Source organism: Brachyhypopomus gauderio, chromosome 2 (assembly GCF_052324685.1).
Source record: "Brachyhypopomus gauderio isolate BG-103 chromosome 2, BGAUD_0.2, whole genome shotgun sequence".
Classification (NCBI taxonomy): domain Eukaryota; kingdom Metazoa; phylum Chordata; class Actinopteri; order Gymnotiformes; family Hypopomidae; genus Brachyhypopomus; species Brachyhypopomus gauderio.
In genome coordinates, this window is record NC_135212.1 from 12,106,583 (window position 1) to 12,126,576 (window position 19,994).

Genomic DNA, 19,994 nt, shown 5'->3' on the forward strand with positions numbered 1-19,994 from the left:
AGTTAATATCTAAAGCTTGCAATCATTAAACGTCACAATACTTTAATAAAAGTGTAATCTACATGTACTTTTAGCCTCTGAATGTAGTTTTCTCTGGACATACTTCAAATATCATTATGACAAATATACTGATCCTGAACACTAAACCAAAACTCTGAACCAAGCAGAAAACATGAAGAATGCCAAAACGTAAGGACGAAACAGTAGAACAGTTGGTCCTGCAGAAAACGAGACACACTCCGCATTCTGAATACAATTATATGTTTATATGAGTCATATAATTACGGATTACATTTTAAAGCTTTTACCAGCACATATGCAATTATCAAAACACACAAACACACACACAAACACACACACACACACACACACACAATAAAACCATAATAAGGAGCTGCTACTCGTGTTGCATCACAATACATGAAGCGTCTCTGTGTGCAGATATCTAGTCACTTCTTTCTCTCTTCTTGACTGAAATCAATATAAAACTGGGTGTTTCCACTAAAGCACAGATCCTGTTTCAGCCTGCAGCCCAATTCCAAATCAGAACAGATCCTGCTATCCAACAAAATGAGAGAAATAATGCGATCGACCACAGAGGGCATTTATTAATCAGCCGGTGTGCGAGGCACGCCTACCTCATGAGTGCGTTTTACAAGCGTACAAATGCAGACTGCATCCCATCTGCTGCCATTCACAGTTCATCAGTGACCCACTGCCCCATTCATAACAATTCAAGACCATTTCTGAGCACAGGACCCAGTCACCAACGTATTATTTGGGTGATGGACCTTCTCAACACAGTGTTGCCATGGTAGTGGTACAACTGTGCATATGAAGTTGGTTGAAGTTCGTCAGACAAGCCTTATTTCTGACTGTATAATTACGTGTCCCTGTCACTACTGGCTTGAGATTCAGAGTGACCTTTAATTCAAAACATCCAGACAAATATCCAGTGTTCAATTCTTCAATGTATGACTGCATTGAAATCATTACCAATCAGCATTAAGATATAGGTTCAGTGCTTGATTTGTGTAGTAGTGTTCAGTCAGTTGCTTGAAAGGCTGTCCTAAAGATTAAGCAGACCTCAACAATATAGCGAGGTTTTCAGGAGCTGATAAAGGCCCCTTGCTGAAATATGCTGAAAAGTGTCAGTTGACCTGACTGGTTTTAGAGTCATCAATAAAATTGCAATTTGTATTATGGTATCTTCACTCCAAATGTTGACTTCAGCAGAAATGTAGGGGCAGATTTTTCCCTGTTGTTCTCGACCTTACGAGGTGACGCTGTCAACTCTGTCTCATAACTCTTAAGGAAGAGCTTAAACATATACATTTCCTGCTCTGCTAATACACACCTACTCGAAGCACGTGTGAAATTTTGGAGTTTCAAGAACTGTAGGAGGTAATTTTGCTGTAACTGCAGATGTACTTTGAAAATAAATGATAAGCTAGCAAACAACTAACTGACATGACCTTTGAAATGCCTTACGCACTTAAATCCCAGACTGACACTGATAACCTTACCATTATGTTATCATTCTGCCATTAACCAACAGAACTTGTGAGTGATTTTGAGCTGAACAAACAAACCAGACTCATAGATTAACAGACAGGCAAGGTGGCAAGAACATTTTAAGTTACTCTCAACAATTTCCTGTCAAAGGTCTCCTTCAGTAAGTGGTGAATCTCTCAAGTTGGCTTCCAAATAAATCCTGCATGTGAACCAGCTCCCGAGCCACCGTACGAGGGAGAACAAACTCAGGTAGACTCAAACCTGCTCCCGAGCCACCGTACGAGGAAAAACAAACTCAGGTAGACTCAAACTCATACTCAAGCTCAGGTGCATGAGTCTTTGCGTGCTGCTAAACTCAGGTGATAACACTGCTTAACAAACGCCCACAGTATTTACACAGGTACACTTCATATAACTAGAGTGGATTTGGGAAAATCAGTAAAGTTGGAAGCCGGGAGAGGAACTTCACGGGAGTGAATATGGTACACTGACTGGCCACTTCATAATGTACACCTGCCTATAGGTGACTTTCATAAGGGTGCTGTAATACAGCCCATCTGTTAGCGTGCACCACCCTTGGGGTTCATTTTCTGACCAAATAATCACTGCTTAAAAGTTAATACATGGTTGCAGGCCATTCTCAACACAACACAGACAATGCAACGTAAGTATATTAGTATGGGGTGGTATGAGTATGTCAGTGGACTGCACCGTGCTTAGCGTTGTACCGATACTGTAAGATCCCAAACTTCACATTTTTCCACTTCACTTGAGTTTCTGATACATTGCTGTTAATCATTTGAGCGCATTTAGGAGACTAATCAATTTGAGTGCATGTAGGAAATAGATGTACACGTAATTACAGTACGAGTGGAGTTGCTAAGCTCAAAATTCACAATAACATTGTGTAGGACAGCAGAACAATTTGAAGCTGCTTCGATGTAACTGGTTTCTTCTCTTCGTAAAAAGCTCCCCATTCTCCTTCACTGACGTGCTATTTCAAGCACATTTACACCGAACTTGACACGAACTGGTAGAAACAACCAGTTGTTGTGCATTCATCCGCCGACCTTGTGCGAGTATCTTAATAATAATAATAATAATAATAATAATAATAATAATAATGTACCGAGACGCCCATCAGACGGACGGACCTCACCTGGAGCCCCGCAGTCCACACACTTACTGTTCCCCCGTACAACCAAGAGCTCCCGTAAACGGCGTCGGTTCGTCTCTTGTTCGGAGGACATGTTAAATATATATATATATATATATTACTGTATATATGTACAGACGTAAAGACCCAGAGCAGTGGTTCTCTTCTGTGGTAGCTGGTGCTGTAGAGTCGCAGTGGTCTCGGCTGAAACGTGCACGCGCTTTACTCGATTATGGGTTTCCAGTGCATTTCTGTGCTCGTCTACCAGTACGGCGGTCTTCTCTTTGGGTCAGAACCAGTAAACTTCATATATACTTCATCAGACATACATCAGAGGAAACTAAACACTCTAAATGTTTGCAATGGCCGCTCTTGATGCGAAACATGAATTCCGTCTCTCCGTCCTGAGGCAGTTTCTCAAGACTCATCTCTGCGCTTCGCCGCCCTGCCCTCACGCGGCCGCGCGCTTTCAGTCACACAGCTGAACACCGGGAGACCTCACGCGGCCGCGCGCTTTCAGTCACGCAGCTGAACACCGGGAGACCTCACGCGGCCGCGCGCTTTAGACCTCACGCGGCCGCGCGCTTTCAGTCACGCAGCTGAACACCGGGAGACCTCACGCGGCCGCGCGCTTACAGTCACGCAGCTGAACACCGGGAGACCTCACGCGTCCACGCGCTTACAGTCACGCAGCTGAACACCAGGAGACCTCACGCGGCCACACGCTTACAGTCACGCAGCTGAACACCGGGAGACCTCACATCTACATCATCCAATTGCACACCCGGAGAGCCAACCGCAGTTTTAGACCTGCAGTTCTAGACCTGCAGTTCTAGACCTGCAGTTCTAGACGTGCCGTAGTTTTAGATGTATGTAACGTAATATCCAGATAGTGTTTAGTATGTCGCGGGAGCAGATGGAAGAATATTTATAAGCAACAATAATATATGATAGATATATGATAATGTCTGAAGGTAATTTTTGGGTTATCGTAATGTTTATGTCATGAAGGATGAATCTGACTAGCGTTAGTGTGTCTTGGTTCGTTAGTTCTGGCTACCTTTATGGCTACTTAGTAGCTACTTTGATTAAATTTGAAACAACTTAAAGGAAGGAAATTAGCACTTACTACGCTACTATTAATACTAAAAGTAGTGAGCAAGCTAAAGTAGCATTTCCCCATCATTATTAACCCATAAGAACCCAGACTATGTTCTGAATATTGATACAATTGAGCATATTAATATATGATACACATATATTTAGTCTGCTAAATGCCATAAATGTAAATGTAAATATGATCGGTCTGAAGGTCATTTTTGTGTTATCGTAATGTTTATGTCATGAAGGATGAATCTGGCTAGCGTTAGTGTGTCTTAGTTCGTTAGTTCTGGCTACCTTTATGACTACTTTGTAGCTACTTCGACTTTGAGAGAAATGCTAGTCCTGCGAACGTAAATTTTTGCCCCCGGGGGGGGGGTCGCGAACGTAAAATGGACAAAAATTTGTATTATATTGCGATCGATCGGTCGCCAGTGTTTGCGCCAGAGCGAACTGGTAACTCATTGAATCATAGATATGGATCAGAGGTAAATAAACTAGATTTTTTTTCGGCGTGAGAAATCGGATGTGTGGCGTGTGAGCGAAAAACCCCAAGTATCACATAATATTTGCTAGTTGCATGCCAATGAAGGTATACGAGTAAAATAAATCACTCCTAACATTCTGGAAACGTATGCTTACTCACTGAAAGCATCCTGACATTATGCAATTTTTGCTGATTTTTAATACAAAATAGCCTATGCCAGTAATCCAGTAGTTTAATTAAAAATAAAATATCTTCAGGAGACAAGCTGTGTGTGTAAATGACAAAATTAATCAAAACTCCCTAAAAGAACAGGGAAAATGAGGCGTACTACTTCTATTTAAATACAACATGTGGTGTACATTATCGTTTAAAACTTGTCAAATGTTAGAGATTTGGCTAAAACAATTCAGAATCAATGGGCTTATTTAACAAATAAACAATGGATTATTACAATATACAAGCCCCTGAGCCTACGGCATGCATTGGAACTGCTGGTCTAGAACTGCGGTTGGCTGTCGTTAGCTACATTCCGAGCCGCTAGGTGGCGCATGGCTAAAACTACAGCACGTCTAGAACTGCAGGTCTAAAACTGCAGGTCTAGAACTGCAGTTGGCTCTCCGGCTGTGCAATTGGATGCATCTCCCTCACATGGCCACATGCTTAGAGTCACGCAGCTGAACACCTGGAGACCTCACGTGGCCACACCATTAGAGTCATGTAGCTGAACACCGGGAGACTTCGAATATTGCAACAAGACGATGAAATGGGAATTAAAGATGTCATTTCCTCATGCAGTACACATATAAAGCAACACGTTTTTGTTGTTTGAGACTGTTTTTGCGCTAATTAAATTATAATTTCTGACGAATGGTGACAAATTACATAAAACCATAAATTATTTAATAATTTAATTCATAACAAAAACGAATACATAAATATTACATGCAAAATAATAAATACATTTGTATATATACACACATACAAACACACACACACACACAAATATATATATATATATATATATTAGTGGTGGGCCGTTAACGGCGTTCGTTAATTTGATACTCTTATCGGGCGATATAAAAATTATCGTCGTTAATCTATTCTTAAAGTTGGGTTGGGAACTGGGTCAAAATGGGTAAGCAAACTATGATGACTTTCAACTTGATAGTTTAGCTTGGCTGTATTCCTAACCAAATTGCACAGTAGGGGCGAGAACGAGTTTTCAAACATGTGAATTACAAATCGTACGTATTTTTACATGGATGCAGCCACGAAGTCGCCAGATTTGCTTCATGGAAAATTCATTTTTAGGAACGTAAAATGTTACCGGAGCGGAGCTCGGAGCGGTCGTTTTCTGCATGGTCCTAGCGCTAGATTCGTCGCTATTTAAATATTTCTTTTTAACCGTTAAAACTGCAGAGGACCAAAACTTTAAAAAGTCCCCCCCAAATTACGTCCGTGAGGTTAAATGTACTAAATGTTGGCTTACATTTCAAATATCATGTTTAGCTGAATAAACATGTTATCAACCCCTTTTAATGTACAGTAGTAGGCTTACAACAGGTAGGCTACTTGAACACGAGTAGCCTACATTTTATTGAGCATGTTTTTTTCTTCAAGTATCAAAGTAGAACAGCTTCCTCAAGCAGTCATTGATGCATTTTGGAAACAGGAGATGAGCCCCTGGTCTAATGCACCCTCTGTATTAAGAAATCCTATTTCAAAAACTGACTTTTAGTCATTACTTGGGTAGCACGCATATGAGCCATTTTAATATAGATTAATCTAGATTAATTTCAAGATTTCAGTGAGATTAATCTAGATTTAAAAAAAATTAATCTATGCCTACCCCTAATATATATATATATATATATATATATATATATATATATATATATATATATATATATATATATATATATATATATATATATATATGCCCCAGGGCCAGGGGGGGCCATCAAAGAGCCCAGCAATTTATTTTTTATTTAAAGTCTATCATTTTTTATATAATCTTGAAATCTTTCATTAATATAAAAGTCTGTACTCAAAATAAGCTCAATGGCTAATATATATATATGTTTTTTACCTATCTGCATATTTTCCATTAAGTGCATACACCCCGCCTCCCACTGAAAAATGGTTTGATCCAGCACCGACTGTAGCCGGCTGGTACCCACCCAACAGCGGGAAATACAGTGGTGGATAGTTAAAGTAAACAAAAATCTGGAGCGCAGAAAAGAAGGGAAAAACATTTACCTGATGAATTTTAATGTTGCATTGTGTTCCAGGTTTGAAAAGTGCTGGAATTTAGGCTAAAGTACTTGAAAATGCTTGAAATTGTAACTACTTCGTTTCACAACAAATATCTGTCTGACTGAACAGTTCTCTTGTATGTACGAGAGCCTCTTGTAATTCCAGGACGAAACATGAGAGAACGTGAAGACGTTAAGATTGGGCGTTTTGAAAATAAACAACCATTAAATAATGTGATAAAAAAGCGAATTATTTCTAATCATTTCGAGTATATGTATAAATATTAAGTTTATCGTGCTGGGAAATATTGAACTGGACATTGAAAGTGCTTTAATTCCAACTTGTGAAGGTGTATGAACCCTGCAAACACGACTTTGTTCATTGCGCTGAAGCGCGGGGCGCGCGAAGAAGTGCACGACCTCGCGAATAGACAGCGCGTGAGGCCCGCGCACGGGCGGTGCCACTGCGATTACGTCATTTTCGCCGCGCGCCGCTCTCTACGCATCAAGTATAAATCAGTCAGCTGTCAAAAACAGCTTTGATGTGTGGCTATATTATATACTATATGACCTAACTCAAGGATTGTCTGCTACAGTGGAAATTCAAATGACGTAAGCCGGGGGGGGGGGGGGGGGGGGAACTTTCTTGTCCCGGGCCCGGGATATATATATATATATATATATATGTATATATATATATATATATATATATATATATATATATATATATATATATATATATATATATATATATATATATATATATATATATATATGTATGTATGTATGTATGTATGTATGTGTGTGTGTGTGACATTACTTTTCAAAATGTTACTTTTTAAAATGTAAATTGTGTGCCCATGTTATTGTATAAATATTCTAAAGGTTGTCTGTACAGCGTAGCCACTTTCCTCCGTGGCTGTTTGTGTGTTCTGTACATGTAGCCAGAGTCTCCCTGCTAGAAAGATCGAGTACTGAAGATTGGCTCAGTCGCTGACTGAAGGAGCCGATCCCAGCAGCCTGTGCGCGGTTCCTGACTGAGCTGAATGTCAGCGGTTGTCGAACATGTTCGACTTAAAATAACTCACTCAGCCGAACCTTTTAGATGACTCAGGTTCTGCCTGTTCTCTGTTGAAAATGAGCAGAAAACTAAAAGAAAAAACGATCCCTTAGACTACTGTGACCTTTACTGAAGCTACAGAAACATACAAGCATGAAATTAAACTTACATTCCATTTTTACTGGGTTATGTATGAGCTATATATATATATATATATATATATATATATATATATATATATATATATATATATATATATATATATATATATATATATATATATATCCATCCATTACTTTTACCGCTTAATCCTGCTAGTCGGGGTCACGAGGGGGGCTGGAGCCAATCCCAGCATCACCAGGTGAGGGCAGGTATACCATGAGCAGGTCACCGATCCACCATATGACCAACAGACACACACACACACACTCACTACAGGCAATTTAGAGTGGCCAATCAACCTGACACATGTCTTTGGACTGTGATAAACACTATATATAAGTTTTCACTCGCCTTCCTTGACTCACATATGAGCTTAAGTCACATCCCATTGCTAATCCAATATGATGTTTGTCCACCCTTTGCACTCTTCCAGCACGACATTTGTCACATACTAATGTTGAACTTGAAGGCCTGGCTCTCAGTCTCCAATTAATTCATCCCAAAGGTGTTCTATCAGGTTGAGGTCAGTCAAGTTCATCCACGCCATCCATGTCTTTATGGACCTTGCTTTGTGCACTGCTGTAGTCGTGCTGGAAGAGGGAGGGGCCAGCTCCAAACTCTTACAACAAAGTTGGGAGTTGGAATTGTCCAAAATGTCTTGATATGCTGAAGCATTCAGAGTGCCTTTCACTGGAACTAAGGGGCCAAGCCCAGCTCCTGAAAAACAACCCCATACCATAATCCCCCTACACCAAACTTTACACTTGGCACAATGCCGTCAGACAAGTACCGTTCTCATGGCAACCGCCAAACCCAGATTCATCCATCAGATTGCCAGATGGAGAAGTGTGATTCGTCACTCCAGAGAACATGCCTCCTCTGCTCTAGAGTCCAGTGTCTCTGTGCTTTACACCACTGCATTCAATGCTTTGCATTGCACTTGGTGATGTATGGTTTGGATGCAGCTGCTCGACCATGGAAACCCATTCCATGAGGTTCTTGAGCTATTCTGAAGGCCACATGAAATTTGAATGTCTGTAGTGATTGACTGCAGAAAGTTGGTGACCTCTGTGCACTATGCGCTTCAGTATCCTCTGACCCCGCTCCGTCAGTTTACGTGGCCTACTACTTCGTAGCTGAGTGTCTGTAGTTCCCAAGAACTTCCATTTGACTGGAATATTTAGGAGCGAGGAAATTTTAGTTCATTTCAAATTTATTTAGGAGCGAGGAAAACTGAATTTGTTGCACAGGTGACATCTTATCACAGTTCCACGCTGGAATTCACTGAGCTCCTGAGAGCGACCAGTTCTTCTTAGTCTGCATGCCTAGGTGCTTAATTTTACACACCTGTGGCCATGGAAGTGATCAGAACACCTGATTCCGATCATTTGGATGGGTGAGCGAATACTTTAGGCAATATAGTGTATATATATATCATCATAAATCATTATTATTTAATTATTATTATTATTATTATATATAATAAGTAATAATATAATAAAATAATAATATTTACATGATAAAATTATTTTATACTCTTCTTTATATTTTGAAGAGTAGACTATTACTGGACTGTAGTCTACTGTTGGGCATGAGGTGGAACAACATTCCAGTACTTCTCAGAAACAGGAAAAACAGGGAGTGAATCTTGAACACTGCAAATATCACAAACCTGCCACAGTGAGCCACAGTGTTTGACATACTTATTTGGACTGTCTTTTGGTTAGTGTAGGTTCCGTAACTATATATATATATATACTATATATTTACTTTCCAGTTGTATTGCTTTTTTATTCTTATTTAATTATTTTGTCTTTTATCTTAATATTGTAATCATTTAAATTTCTATTTGATTTCATTATTTAATTCATTTAAATTTTCATTCCTTTAAAATCTTGTTTTTAATATTTATGTATTCTATTTTGTGGGCAGTGACCTTCCCAAGGTGATAGACCTCGGGTCGTAATAAGCTTCTTCTTTTCTTGTGTGAAGCACTTTGTATTGCCAGTGTGTATGAAAGGTGCTGTATAAATAAACTTGCCCTGCCTAGAGAGGGGTGGGGAGGGATCGTTGTGATGTGGTGCACATGAAATAGGGATGGGTGAGGTGAATATGGTGTTATAAGGCCCTTGGAGATAGTGTTAGGGATGTCCTGGATGGATGGAGATCGTGTTATGGGCGTTAGGGATGGATGGGAATGCTTTTGGGTGGGGATGGGTGGGGTGCGCTGATGTAGCTCTCTGGTGTAAACATATGGAAAACCATATTACATTGTTCGTTCCATCATCGGTTCTTCTGCGCCCTCTCCCGACCAAGGATTGTAACTACAACTGGAGACAAAGGTGCGCGTTCGGTAAGAAAACCGATCCTTTGAAGCATTGCAATATTAATACTGTGAATCATGGGGAACTTCACGCTCAAGACTTTGTAATATTATGTAGAAACGTTTGGTTAAACAAAATGTTTAACTCCATTGTGTACGTTTGCTCAAATACCTGCAAACAAATCAAATATTAAAAGTACAAAATATGTTGGCCAAATATTGAAAGTACAAATATTCTTGCTACTATTCTCATACAATCTACGCCAACTATCAAAAGAGAAAAATATATAGCTGTTTAGTTTTTTTACTCAGCAGCATTAAACTCGGTCCTCGACAAATGTCCAGAATAGTTAGCTTTGCTGAATTTTAAATATTCATATTTAAACTTTTCACAATGGTCTTCTCAGATCAAGCTGTTATATATGAAACCATGCAGGAAAACGCGATGATCGAAAGCATTTAAGATTTTATAATCCCTACGGGAGAGGGCTAGAGTAATTCTCACGTCCATTACACACGCACCACGTGACGGAGAACCTGCCGCTCACTGCAGCGCACATGGTGATACATAAATAATGATACAATAAACCCATAACTAAATCTATAAATAACAATTTACTTATGTATAATCTTCACTGAATTTTGTATTTTCCACTTTATTGTTGAATATATATATATTTTTTATTTTTTTTACTTATGACACTATTTGTCACAGTTCATCCTACATACTTTATTATATAAAAACTTTGCAGACAAAAAAAGAAAAATAATGCTCACAAATGTAACAGGCATATAGGAAACAGTTTTAATCAAGGGTCCAAAATCAGTCAAATCAAGTAACCAATTTGCTCCAACCTCACAACTACATCAAAAAAACAAAAAGGTAAAAACTTAAAAGCATGTAACTCTTGTGCACAATGAGTGAGAACAACATTTTGCAAATGCAGAGTACATGGCGGAAAAGAAAATCTGGATGCATTAGCTCATGTGAGCACACGACATGGAGCCTTCACAGCTACATCCTGAGAAATAAACATGGTTGTTTATAGTAGTACGTTCTGTCCGTTGGAAACAGGGCGTGGAGATCTGGGGTGCGTCTCGTCTCTGCAGGGATCAGTGTTGGTTCATCTACGCTGCAGCACTATCGAGAGGAGTTTGAGCTGGACCGGGAGCGGTGACGTCTGCGGCCCGGAGACCTGGACCGGGAGCGCCTCCGCACGGGAGAGCGTCGCCGTGGGGAACGAGACCTGCGGGAATAATACGGTTCGTCAGATGAGGAGATGCATACAGTAAATGGTGCTGGGCACCCTCACAAGTACCCCAACGTCTGTAGGGTGCCTGATAGTCTTGTGACTGTCACACAGAGCTTCTCAGAGTACTACAGTCTCTGTTTACCATAAATAGGTAAACGACATTGTGATCTGATAATTTAGCTTGGTTGACTTCTAACTCCTATCTTGTTCCATCAACCCTCACAGATTTAAGATTTTGTGGATATCTGCACTTAAACTGGCCTAAAAAGAAATTCTAATCCATTACAAGCAAGAACTTGAGCTGATTAATCTACGAAATCATATATAGTGAGTAAAACCTCAAATGGCCTGAACAGTGAGAATAGCCAGTGTACAAATGCCATTCCTCCTGGCAACCCCAGGAGAGGAACCCAGGAGGACACGGACCTTCTCCTCATGCGCGGTGGAGTACGGCGCCACATGGGTGGAGGCGGGGGCATCCTGCGTGGAGGAGACATCCTACGGGGGACGGGTCGTATCCGTGGAGCCAAGACAGCTGTAGCTGTGATTTCCTGCCCATCTATTTGACCTGAAGACAATGGACATGCAGAGAGAGCACTAAACTGGTTAGTACATTTTAAGTCAGTGCCACATGTCAAAGTAGCCTTTAAAATATTTTACACAGCAAGGGAAAAATAATTTACCTTTAGAGAAAGGAAATGGATTTATAGTAATACAAAAGACAAAAACTTAACAGCAAGATTTAAAATGCAGACCCATTACTAGATCAAACAAGTGAAATCCAAGGGCACGGATTCTCACAATTAACATATGACCTTTAAAGAAGCAGTCAAATTAGCTTTCATTAGCATTCACTACCAGGCAAGAATTTACCTCCGTCCATGTGTTTGAGGGCCTTCTGGGCTTCCTCTGGCGTCTCATACTCAACATAGGCGTAGCCCCTTGACAAGTTCGGATGAAAGCGATCCAAGGGCATGTCGATCATTTTTATCTTCCCATATGTAGAGAAGATCTCTTGGATGTGATCCTACAAACATATATTGTTAAAACACTGATGACATGCGTGTTTATTTCTTTCAGCGTAGTCAGTGTCCCACAGGGAAGCCTTCTGAGATGAGTGTACCTTGGTGACATTCCTAGTTAACCTTCCCAGATGAAGCTTGGTGGGTTTGGGGCTGGGGCTCCTCCTCTTACGCTCTTTGTCATCAGTCCTTTTCTGTGTCTTGGACCTTCAAAAAAAGAAAATTACGTACACAAGTTCACCATTATGTTTCAGAACTGTAGGGTAAACATTAAAGGAATTTGTAAATGCAAATATGGTCAATATTCCAATTGCCACTACGTCACCAGTGAAAGATCAGCACTGAAGTACATCGTGGCATATGTAAATGAAGTGGTAAAAGCAATTTTATGCCCTTTTAATTTTGCTATTGCACTATATTATATAAAAAAACAGTAGGATCATGGCATAGGATCAGCTGATGTCTGATATTAAATGTTATTACTAAACGTACATTCATAACATTATATCATGCCTCCATTTTCACTGTTTGGCAATGGTTCTCAAAGCCAGCCTGTCTTTTTTGGTGACATTTAGTCATTCTGAACGAGACGTATTCCTCTGAAATGTTATCATGGTTTTTACAGTAACCATAGCACAGCGAAACCTGCAAAGTTATTTGGTAGTACAGGGGGTCCTCGACTTATAACGTTGATCCATTCCTACATCTCGTCGTAAACCGATTTTCGGTGTAAGTCGGAACATACTGTACATAACATACTGTACATAACATACTGTACGCACTTATCCTAACAGTAATTTAAAAAAACCAAAACAAAATATGTTTAATAATTAAATGAAACAGGAATAATTAACAGTAATAAAAAGTTAGCGTTATGACGTTTACGACGCAAAAATACTTAAGTCAAAACAAGGCTTTATAAAGTAAATGGGAGATGTGTCGTAACCACAAAACATTGTAACTCTGGACTGACGTAACCCGAGGACCTCCTGTATTTCCATAACTACTAAACTGTGACAATTATGCACTTTTCCCATTTCTTGCTTGAGCGTTTACACCACAAGCACTAGAAATAGAAATATCTTTCAGCAGAGCTAGACATGTCAGAGAAGCTAAGACTGAAAGAGTCAATACGGAAGCATCCCTAGCTAGGAACCTTAGAGATGAACATTAGTCTCACATTTAACAGCAATATGATTACCACGAGTCTACTCACACTTGTTTGGATACATATTATTTAATACATATTTTAATGTCCTGTATGCATTTATATCCTTAAATGCAATGACATTTGAACTCAATTAATGACTATAGATGTGGTTAGTACAATTTCCAAAACACTTTCTCCAGTAATTCATAAAACAGTCACGTAAGGCACAGACTGAAAGCTTTTTAGTAGGCCTGTTTTGTAGTGCGTGGGCTTTAGATGTTCGGTGTGTAATTGCCACCTACTGTGAGCGTGAGCGCCTGCGGTTATCATGCCGTCTGCGACTGGGGCTGGGTGACCCCGACGACCCGGAGGAGCTGGAGGATCGGGACGAGCTGGAGGACCCAGAGTGGCTGGAACCTGAAGAGGAACTGGAGCCACTGGAAGAGCCCGAGCTGGACCCAGAGCTGCTGCTGGAGCTAGAGCTGGACCTGGCCAAAGAGCAGGGGAGATTAGACAATGCTATGATGTAGACCGACGATGAAAGGCCCTAAATGAGGAGTAAGGGCGTTTAATGACACATGTACAGGTATAAAGACATAAACGGGCGTCATTGGGGCTCTGGGGGATCCGACCTGCTGCTGCTGCTCCCGGTGGAGTTACTGCGGCGTTTACGGTTCTTCTCCCGGCCGCGCTCCTTCTCCCCACCTTCCTTCGCGACCTTCTCCTTGCCTCTCTCCTTAGCCTTGTCCTCTGATCGCTCCCTGCGTTTGGTAGGTGACGGGGCCCTGCGCAGATGGGTCAAACAAACCAATGAATAAAAACCAAAAAATAGTTAATTGCGAACTACCCCGGTTTTTAATAAAGACACCAGTGGAACTAAACTCCAGCTCTATGGTGGTGTGACCAACATCACTAAAGAAAACATGCACCTCTGCACTCTGCAGTGATTACATCAACATTATATGATTAAATCAGACTGTGAATCACACCAACATTATATGATTAAATCAGACTGTGAATCACATCAACATTATATGATTAAATCAGACTGTGAATCACATCAACATTATATGATTAAATCAGACTGAATCTCTTGATTATAACAGCAGGCCTCTCGCCACACCGGGCACCTGTATGAGCACACATGCCATTATCCGCGCTTTTTCCTCGCGTGTGGTCTAACCGCACACTGCAGTACATTCATGTACATTTATTAACGTTATTTCTCCTTCAGCTGTTAATATCAGAGAGCAGCCCAGCTAGGGGACAATAGTACCCGTCCAGCTAACCCAGCTAACCAAACACAGCCCGTTAGTTCAGACAGACAGCTAGCATTCCTGCTAACAATGTGAGGCGACGCTGTGGGCAAATACAGCCAGTGTTGGGTGTGAACTGGTGGGTTAACGCCACCAGTACGAGGGTCGTGGTGCTCCACACTGGTTTAGTCTCTGGCCCGTGTTCACTTTTATTCACTATTATAATGTTAGCTAAGCTAGTTAGCCAAGATAGCTAACCGCTAACAAGCTAGCAGGCCAACCCCCTCGCGCACTTGGTAGATTACCGCGGATTACGGTAAATAAATCACGGGGACGGCTCAAGGATTACATTAAACAACTATAATGATCTACATTACATTTCTAAAATAGTCGCAGGTCGGAGAAATAAATCGACGTTTCTGGAAATATTTTCGGTAAAGAAACTGAGGGAGAAACACTCACATCGTCGCGCGCGCACACTTCCTAGTAACGGCGGTTCTGCGCTGGCGTCGCGGTTGCGTCACTTCCTGTGCGACATTTTCCCAGAGAGAGAGGTCTGTGTTTATGAATTTAAAGTGAGTCCGTCTCGGTCCAAAGTGCTTTGTGCAAGCACAAACAAGCTCGTTTTTTGTAAAGTAAAATGTACATTCGCCATATAACGAACGGCAAGAGCTGCTCTGCACGTACAAGGAACCCAACATCGCATTAGGTGAGTAGCTAAAAATGCTAGTTAGCTAGCTACTAATGACTAACCAGCTCAGTAGATGAATCTGGCAAAGGATTTTGATTGTAGAAAGATCTGACAAGATGCATAGTTTTAGTTCGAGTTAGGGAGCTAATGTTTTAATTTAGGTTGTCTCAATAGCGTTCAGCTACAACGGCAAAGAAAAAATACAATACCACGTACAATTTTATTATATGCTGTGTTTAAATATGTGTAAGTTACATATCAAGTGTTGCATGACCCTTATACTTGAAACTTTTGTGTAGTTTAAAGGGACTTCCGAGAGGTTTTGACCATGGGCAGGCTAGACGACGCCGCCAAGCGCAAGGTGGTGGAACTGCGTGAGGCAGGATTAAGTTTCCGCAAGATCAAAGCTGTCCTAGAACTGGAAAACATCAAGGTGTCTGCGCAGGCCATCTACCTCTTCCTGAAGGAGTTCAATGGAAAGAGTCGGCAAAAAGCAGCTCTGTCGGGGAACACCTGCCCCCCGGGGGCCTCGGGGTCCGCACCAGCGAGGGAGTTGGGGCTCGGGGACGCAAGGCAAAGTTGGAGTGAGCAGCAGCTCAGGAATCTGCTGCGAGAGGCTTCCCGCGTTACCTGCTACGCGTCCCCCACGGACTCCTCAGGGCAGAGTGGGGCACCTCCGGACTCCAGGGGACAGTCCTCCGGGACAGGACCCACCAGCCACGAGCAGCAGGACGGGGACGGAAAGGACGAGGACGTCCGTATCGTCAGCGTCACCTCGCTGGCGCAGAACAGTCAACATGGGAATATTCACACAGCACGTTCAGGGATTAGCTCAGGAGCAACTGGTGCATTTTCGAGGAGAAGATACACACCTTCACCAGCAAACCCGGTTCTCGTGGCTCGAAAAAGACTCCTGGATAAGGCTTTGTTCCATAGAGCAAGGGTATGTGCTCAGTGTTTAACAAAAATGTCACTCTGTAGTTTTATTAAGTGGGCTATAATCTTTGGCATCATACCCTTGATAATTTTGTGTAGGTACGGGACAGTGGCCCTCAGGCTGGTCAACAGGCAGTGTCGTTACTGAGAAGAGACCAGTCTTGTTTTTCTGGCTCTGAAGGAAGGAAGATCATGTTACCTCAAACCGCCTCGTATGACCTCACAACAACCCGACCTCTTGTGGTGAGTAAATAACAATTTACATTAAATTCCTGTTCCAAATTGTTAAAAACACAAACACACATTGGTGTTCTAAAATAAACTCAATGTCCGTTCCTCAGCGGGGTCTCCACCCAGGAACCAACCTTCTAAGACGAGGATTTCAGCAAAGGGCAAACGTTCCTACGCGTTCACCTCAGCAGCCACCTCGCATTGGCATTCGGCTGCCCACCCCACCCCAGCCCAGCACAGTGTCCCAGAACGCGAGCCCCTCAGTACGGGCCCAGGCCCCAGCCAACCAGCCTTCTCCACCATGCCAGCAGAGCAGCCTGGATGCTGGAACACCAGGCGGCCTGCAGGAGCAGGTGAAGTCCCTGGCCTCGGAGGTACGCAGTCTTAGCTTGGCTCTGAGGATGATGGTGGAGCAGCAGGGACGGTTGGAGAGAGAGCAGAACCAGCAGACACAAGTCCAGAAGCAGATCCTAAGTACCTTGCAGGAGCTAACATCCAAATTGGGCCCTAGCAGCCTTCAGCACACTACAACTCCCACAATTCCCTCTTGTCCCTTCTCTTCAGCCTCTTATAGCCAAAGTACTTTCACTGCCAGCCAAGCCAGCTATACTTCATGCAGCCAAGCCCAGTCCAGGTACAGTGACATTGATGGGTCTGTTCTAGAGAACATTGAGGCGTTTGCTTTGGATAGTCTTAGCACTGCTACCATAAATGGCTTTCAGCCATGTAGCACGTCAGACACCCTTTCTTTCACCCAAACACACACACCAGCATTCACGCAGTCTCGCACACAAACCTACACGCCTGATTCGCTCCCGTACACACAGACACACACGGACACCTATGCAGGGATGGACAGCAAGCCCGTAGAAATGGCCTCAACCAGTACAAACGGATCTTTTCCAGCTTGTAGCTCCTCTACTCCGTCGGCTCAAGCTATCTCTCCACATGATGCTCAGCTGACTATCATCAAGGTGGAGAATATCTAAAACAATAAAAAGTAAATTCAAGGAATCTCGTCTCTTCACCTGCAGCATTTGTAAATTCTGGATATCTGTATGCAGTTGAATGAACTGGACTGAATGGAGATTACCTAAGAGGAAAACTTCTTAGCTAGTCCTGTAGCTGTAGCCATTTTGGTTACAGCAACTTTTAAGAGTGGTTTGTGATATCCCCACGCTGGTGTTATAGACCCTGTTACAATTTTTTTCCTCTTTTATTGTTTTTTTAAATTGTCAGATGATTTTAATTGGCATGACCAAATTAAAGTTCAGTATTATGAAGGGCAAATAAATATGTAGACTGTTAAATTTAGTTTTTGTATATATAGATATAGAATAAATCCAAAGTGATGTATTTGTTTATGAGACAAAAATTCAACCTTGGAAGCTGGATGACCCTATCTTTGTGGTTTCACAAAGACTGTCTACAACATATTGCTATGTTCATGCTACTGGAATGTGCTTTTTGGTCATTTTATACCTGACACATTGGTTAGATATGGGAGGGCTGGTGGAGTCAATTAGAAGTTCCATGTACATGAGGTAATGCAGGATGACATGTTGGAATTGTGGTGAAAATAAAGTGACTGCTATAAGAACCCTGAGCACTATATGTAAAGTCAGCTCGTGATTTAAACCCAGTGCATTTCATAATTGTGTGATCGTAGTTCAAACACTAACTGGCTATATAAGAATATAATAGTTATACAATTTGTATATTTTAAACATAAGAACTGTTGAAAATGTACAAATCAAGTGATGTCATTGCTTCTGAATCACATGTTTCTGAATAGAGAACTGAAGGTCTTTCTCAAAAATCTCACTGTCAGCTTGGCAAGGCACGCTTGATTTTCACACAGCCCATGAAAAATCGGTTTTATACCATTCGTTATTGCAATAATAGCATCACAAAATTAGCTCAGTTTATCAATTTTTCTCCTACTTTGTCCACATGTTCAATACCATAGATCATGCACCTTATAAAGAAGCCACAAATTAATAGTAATGTAGGCATTTGGGTCATTTTCATCAGCATACACACTTTTGGAACAGACCAAAGCAATTAGTAATAATGTTGAGATGGTTTCCTTTAACCTCACCGGCACAATATAACTATCAAAAATAACACAAATAACAATTGAAACACTTCATACAGGGTGTCTCAAAGTAAGTAAATACCCATGTAAAGTGAGGAGTTAAGGGTATAATTTTTTCTCATGTTCACCAAAAGTAAATTCAGATTTGTCTTCAAGATGAATGACATTCAAGTCAAGAGATTTTAAAGAGATTCTGTGTCTTCATAGAGTTGCAGTGATTAGATTAGATTAGATTAGATAGATTGTTGGTAGTCATATAACACCAGTCAATGGCACCAATTCAAGGCCACGTACCCCAAGCGTGGTTCAAGCGGAAGTGCAGGGTCAAAGGTCAACAGAGGGCATCTAGAACTACCAGACCTCTGCCATTTGGTCCAAAGAACCATATGGCAGGTGTAAATAGCCCTTCTTGCCTCCAGTGTTATGTAAATGAGGCCATTACATTTGCAAGAAGTAACTACTACAATCTACACTCTTCTCAGCAACAAGTTGGTGAACCCCCACCCCAACCCCAAAAAAATGTCAACATTGCCAGAAATTTTGATTGAAGTTAGGTTTATTCATATATGCAGAGTAAAGAAACATGTTGCTCTGTACAATGAAATAGTAATAAAGCAATGTATAAAGAAATGTAAACTATACCGAAATATAAACTATGCTAATAAGCCTAAGTACCTACAGTCATTGTGCAGTTGTGTGCTACATTGCTTGTTGTCAGACTGGTATGAAAACCCAATAGATTCAGCACACTTATAAATTCTCTGAACACACCTGGCACTGCCACAACATCTCCTCTCTGCATTTGCCACATGTGAACATATTACAAGAAACACAACGATTAGTGGCACGGTTACCCTTGCAGCAACACTTAACCTGGCACAACACCCTTTCCCCTGTGTCAGGTGTGGGTGGTTGCTGCTGAACGTTTTCCTTACACACCTCCTTGGCTGCCAAATGAGTCTCTGCAAGCTCTCTTGCAAGCTCCACCAAGAAGTCCGCACGTCTCTCTTTTACCCCAGTGCATGCCTGAAAAAGCACATAGGCATTCAGTGCTGAAATGTCAATCATGTTATAAAACACAGCGACTGGCCAACGCCGTGTTCCTGAACGTACACTGTACTTTCGCACCATCTCGTCCATGCCATCCACACCACATTTTAGGCTGTTGTAGTCGGTGAGTGTGTTAGGCTTTTTTTTTAGGTTGTCCCCAGTCTCCACAATACTGTGCATGCTACTAAGTATGCAGACAGTCTTTCTCCGTCTGGGTGCGTAAACGGTCAGTGTGGCACCAGAGGTTG

At 41.5% G+C, this 19,994-nt stretch overlaps 3 protein-coding genes across 5 annotated transcripts in view; 1 reads left to right on the forward strand and 2 right to left on the reverse strand.

Annotated features, from left to right (window-relative positions):
- The window catches only part of LOC143487921 (arf-GAP with dual PH domain-containing protein 1), a 28,621-nt gene extending 25,487 nt beyond the window's left edge, over nucleotides 1–3,134 (reverse strand). The window contains exon 1 of the mRNA XM_076987222.1: nucleotides 2,675–3,134. Coding sequence (XP_076843337.1) covers nucleotides 2,675–2,765 — 91 coding nt within the window. The 5' untranslated portion in view covers nucleotides 2,766–3,134. The remainder of the gene's footprint in view (nucleotides 1–2,674) is intronic.
- A 7,716-nt stretch (nucleotides 3,135–10,850) lies between these two features.
- rnps1 (RNA binding protein S1, serine-rich domain) lies at nucleotides 10,851–15,344 on the reverse strand. Of its 3 annotated transcripts, none has more exons than XM_076987244.1 (7): nucleotides 15,203–15,344; nucleotides 14,117–14,269; nucleotides 13,787–13,966; nucleotides 12,436–12,541; nucleotides 12,186–12,339; nucleotides 11,739–11,880; nucleotides 10,851–11,306 (listed from the first exon to the last, which is right to left on the reverse strand). In XM_076987244.1, coding segments are annotated over exons 1-7 (843 nt in total). In that variant the 5' UTR covers nucleotides 15,205–15,344; the 3' UTR covers nucleotides 10,851–11,200. The 3 variants fall into 3 exon arrangements, with proteins under 3 accessions (XP_076843359.1, XP_076843357.1, XP_076843358.1); XM_076987242.1 differs by having other exon boundaries at nucleotides 13,787–13,972; XM_076987243.1 differs by having other exon boundaries at nucleotides 13,787–13,972; nucleotides 15,118–15,219.
- Nucleotides 15,233–18,218, forward strand: LOC143487960 (uncharacterized). The gene is made up of 4 exons (XM_076987241.1): nucleotides 15,233–15,449; nucleotides 15,731–16,374; nucleotides 16,467–16,610; nucleotides 16,709–18,218. Exons 2-4 carry the CDS (start codon nucleotides 15,760–15,762, stop codon nucleotides 17,585–17,587), a joined length of 1,638 nt encoding a protein of 545 aa, XP_076843356.1. The 5' UTR covers nucleotides 15,233–15,449; nucleotides 15,731–15,759; the 3' UTR covers nucleotides 17,588–18,218.
- Nucleotides 18,219–19,994: the final 1,776 nt, after the last annotated feature.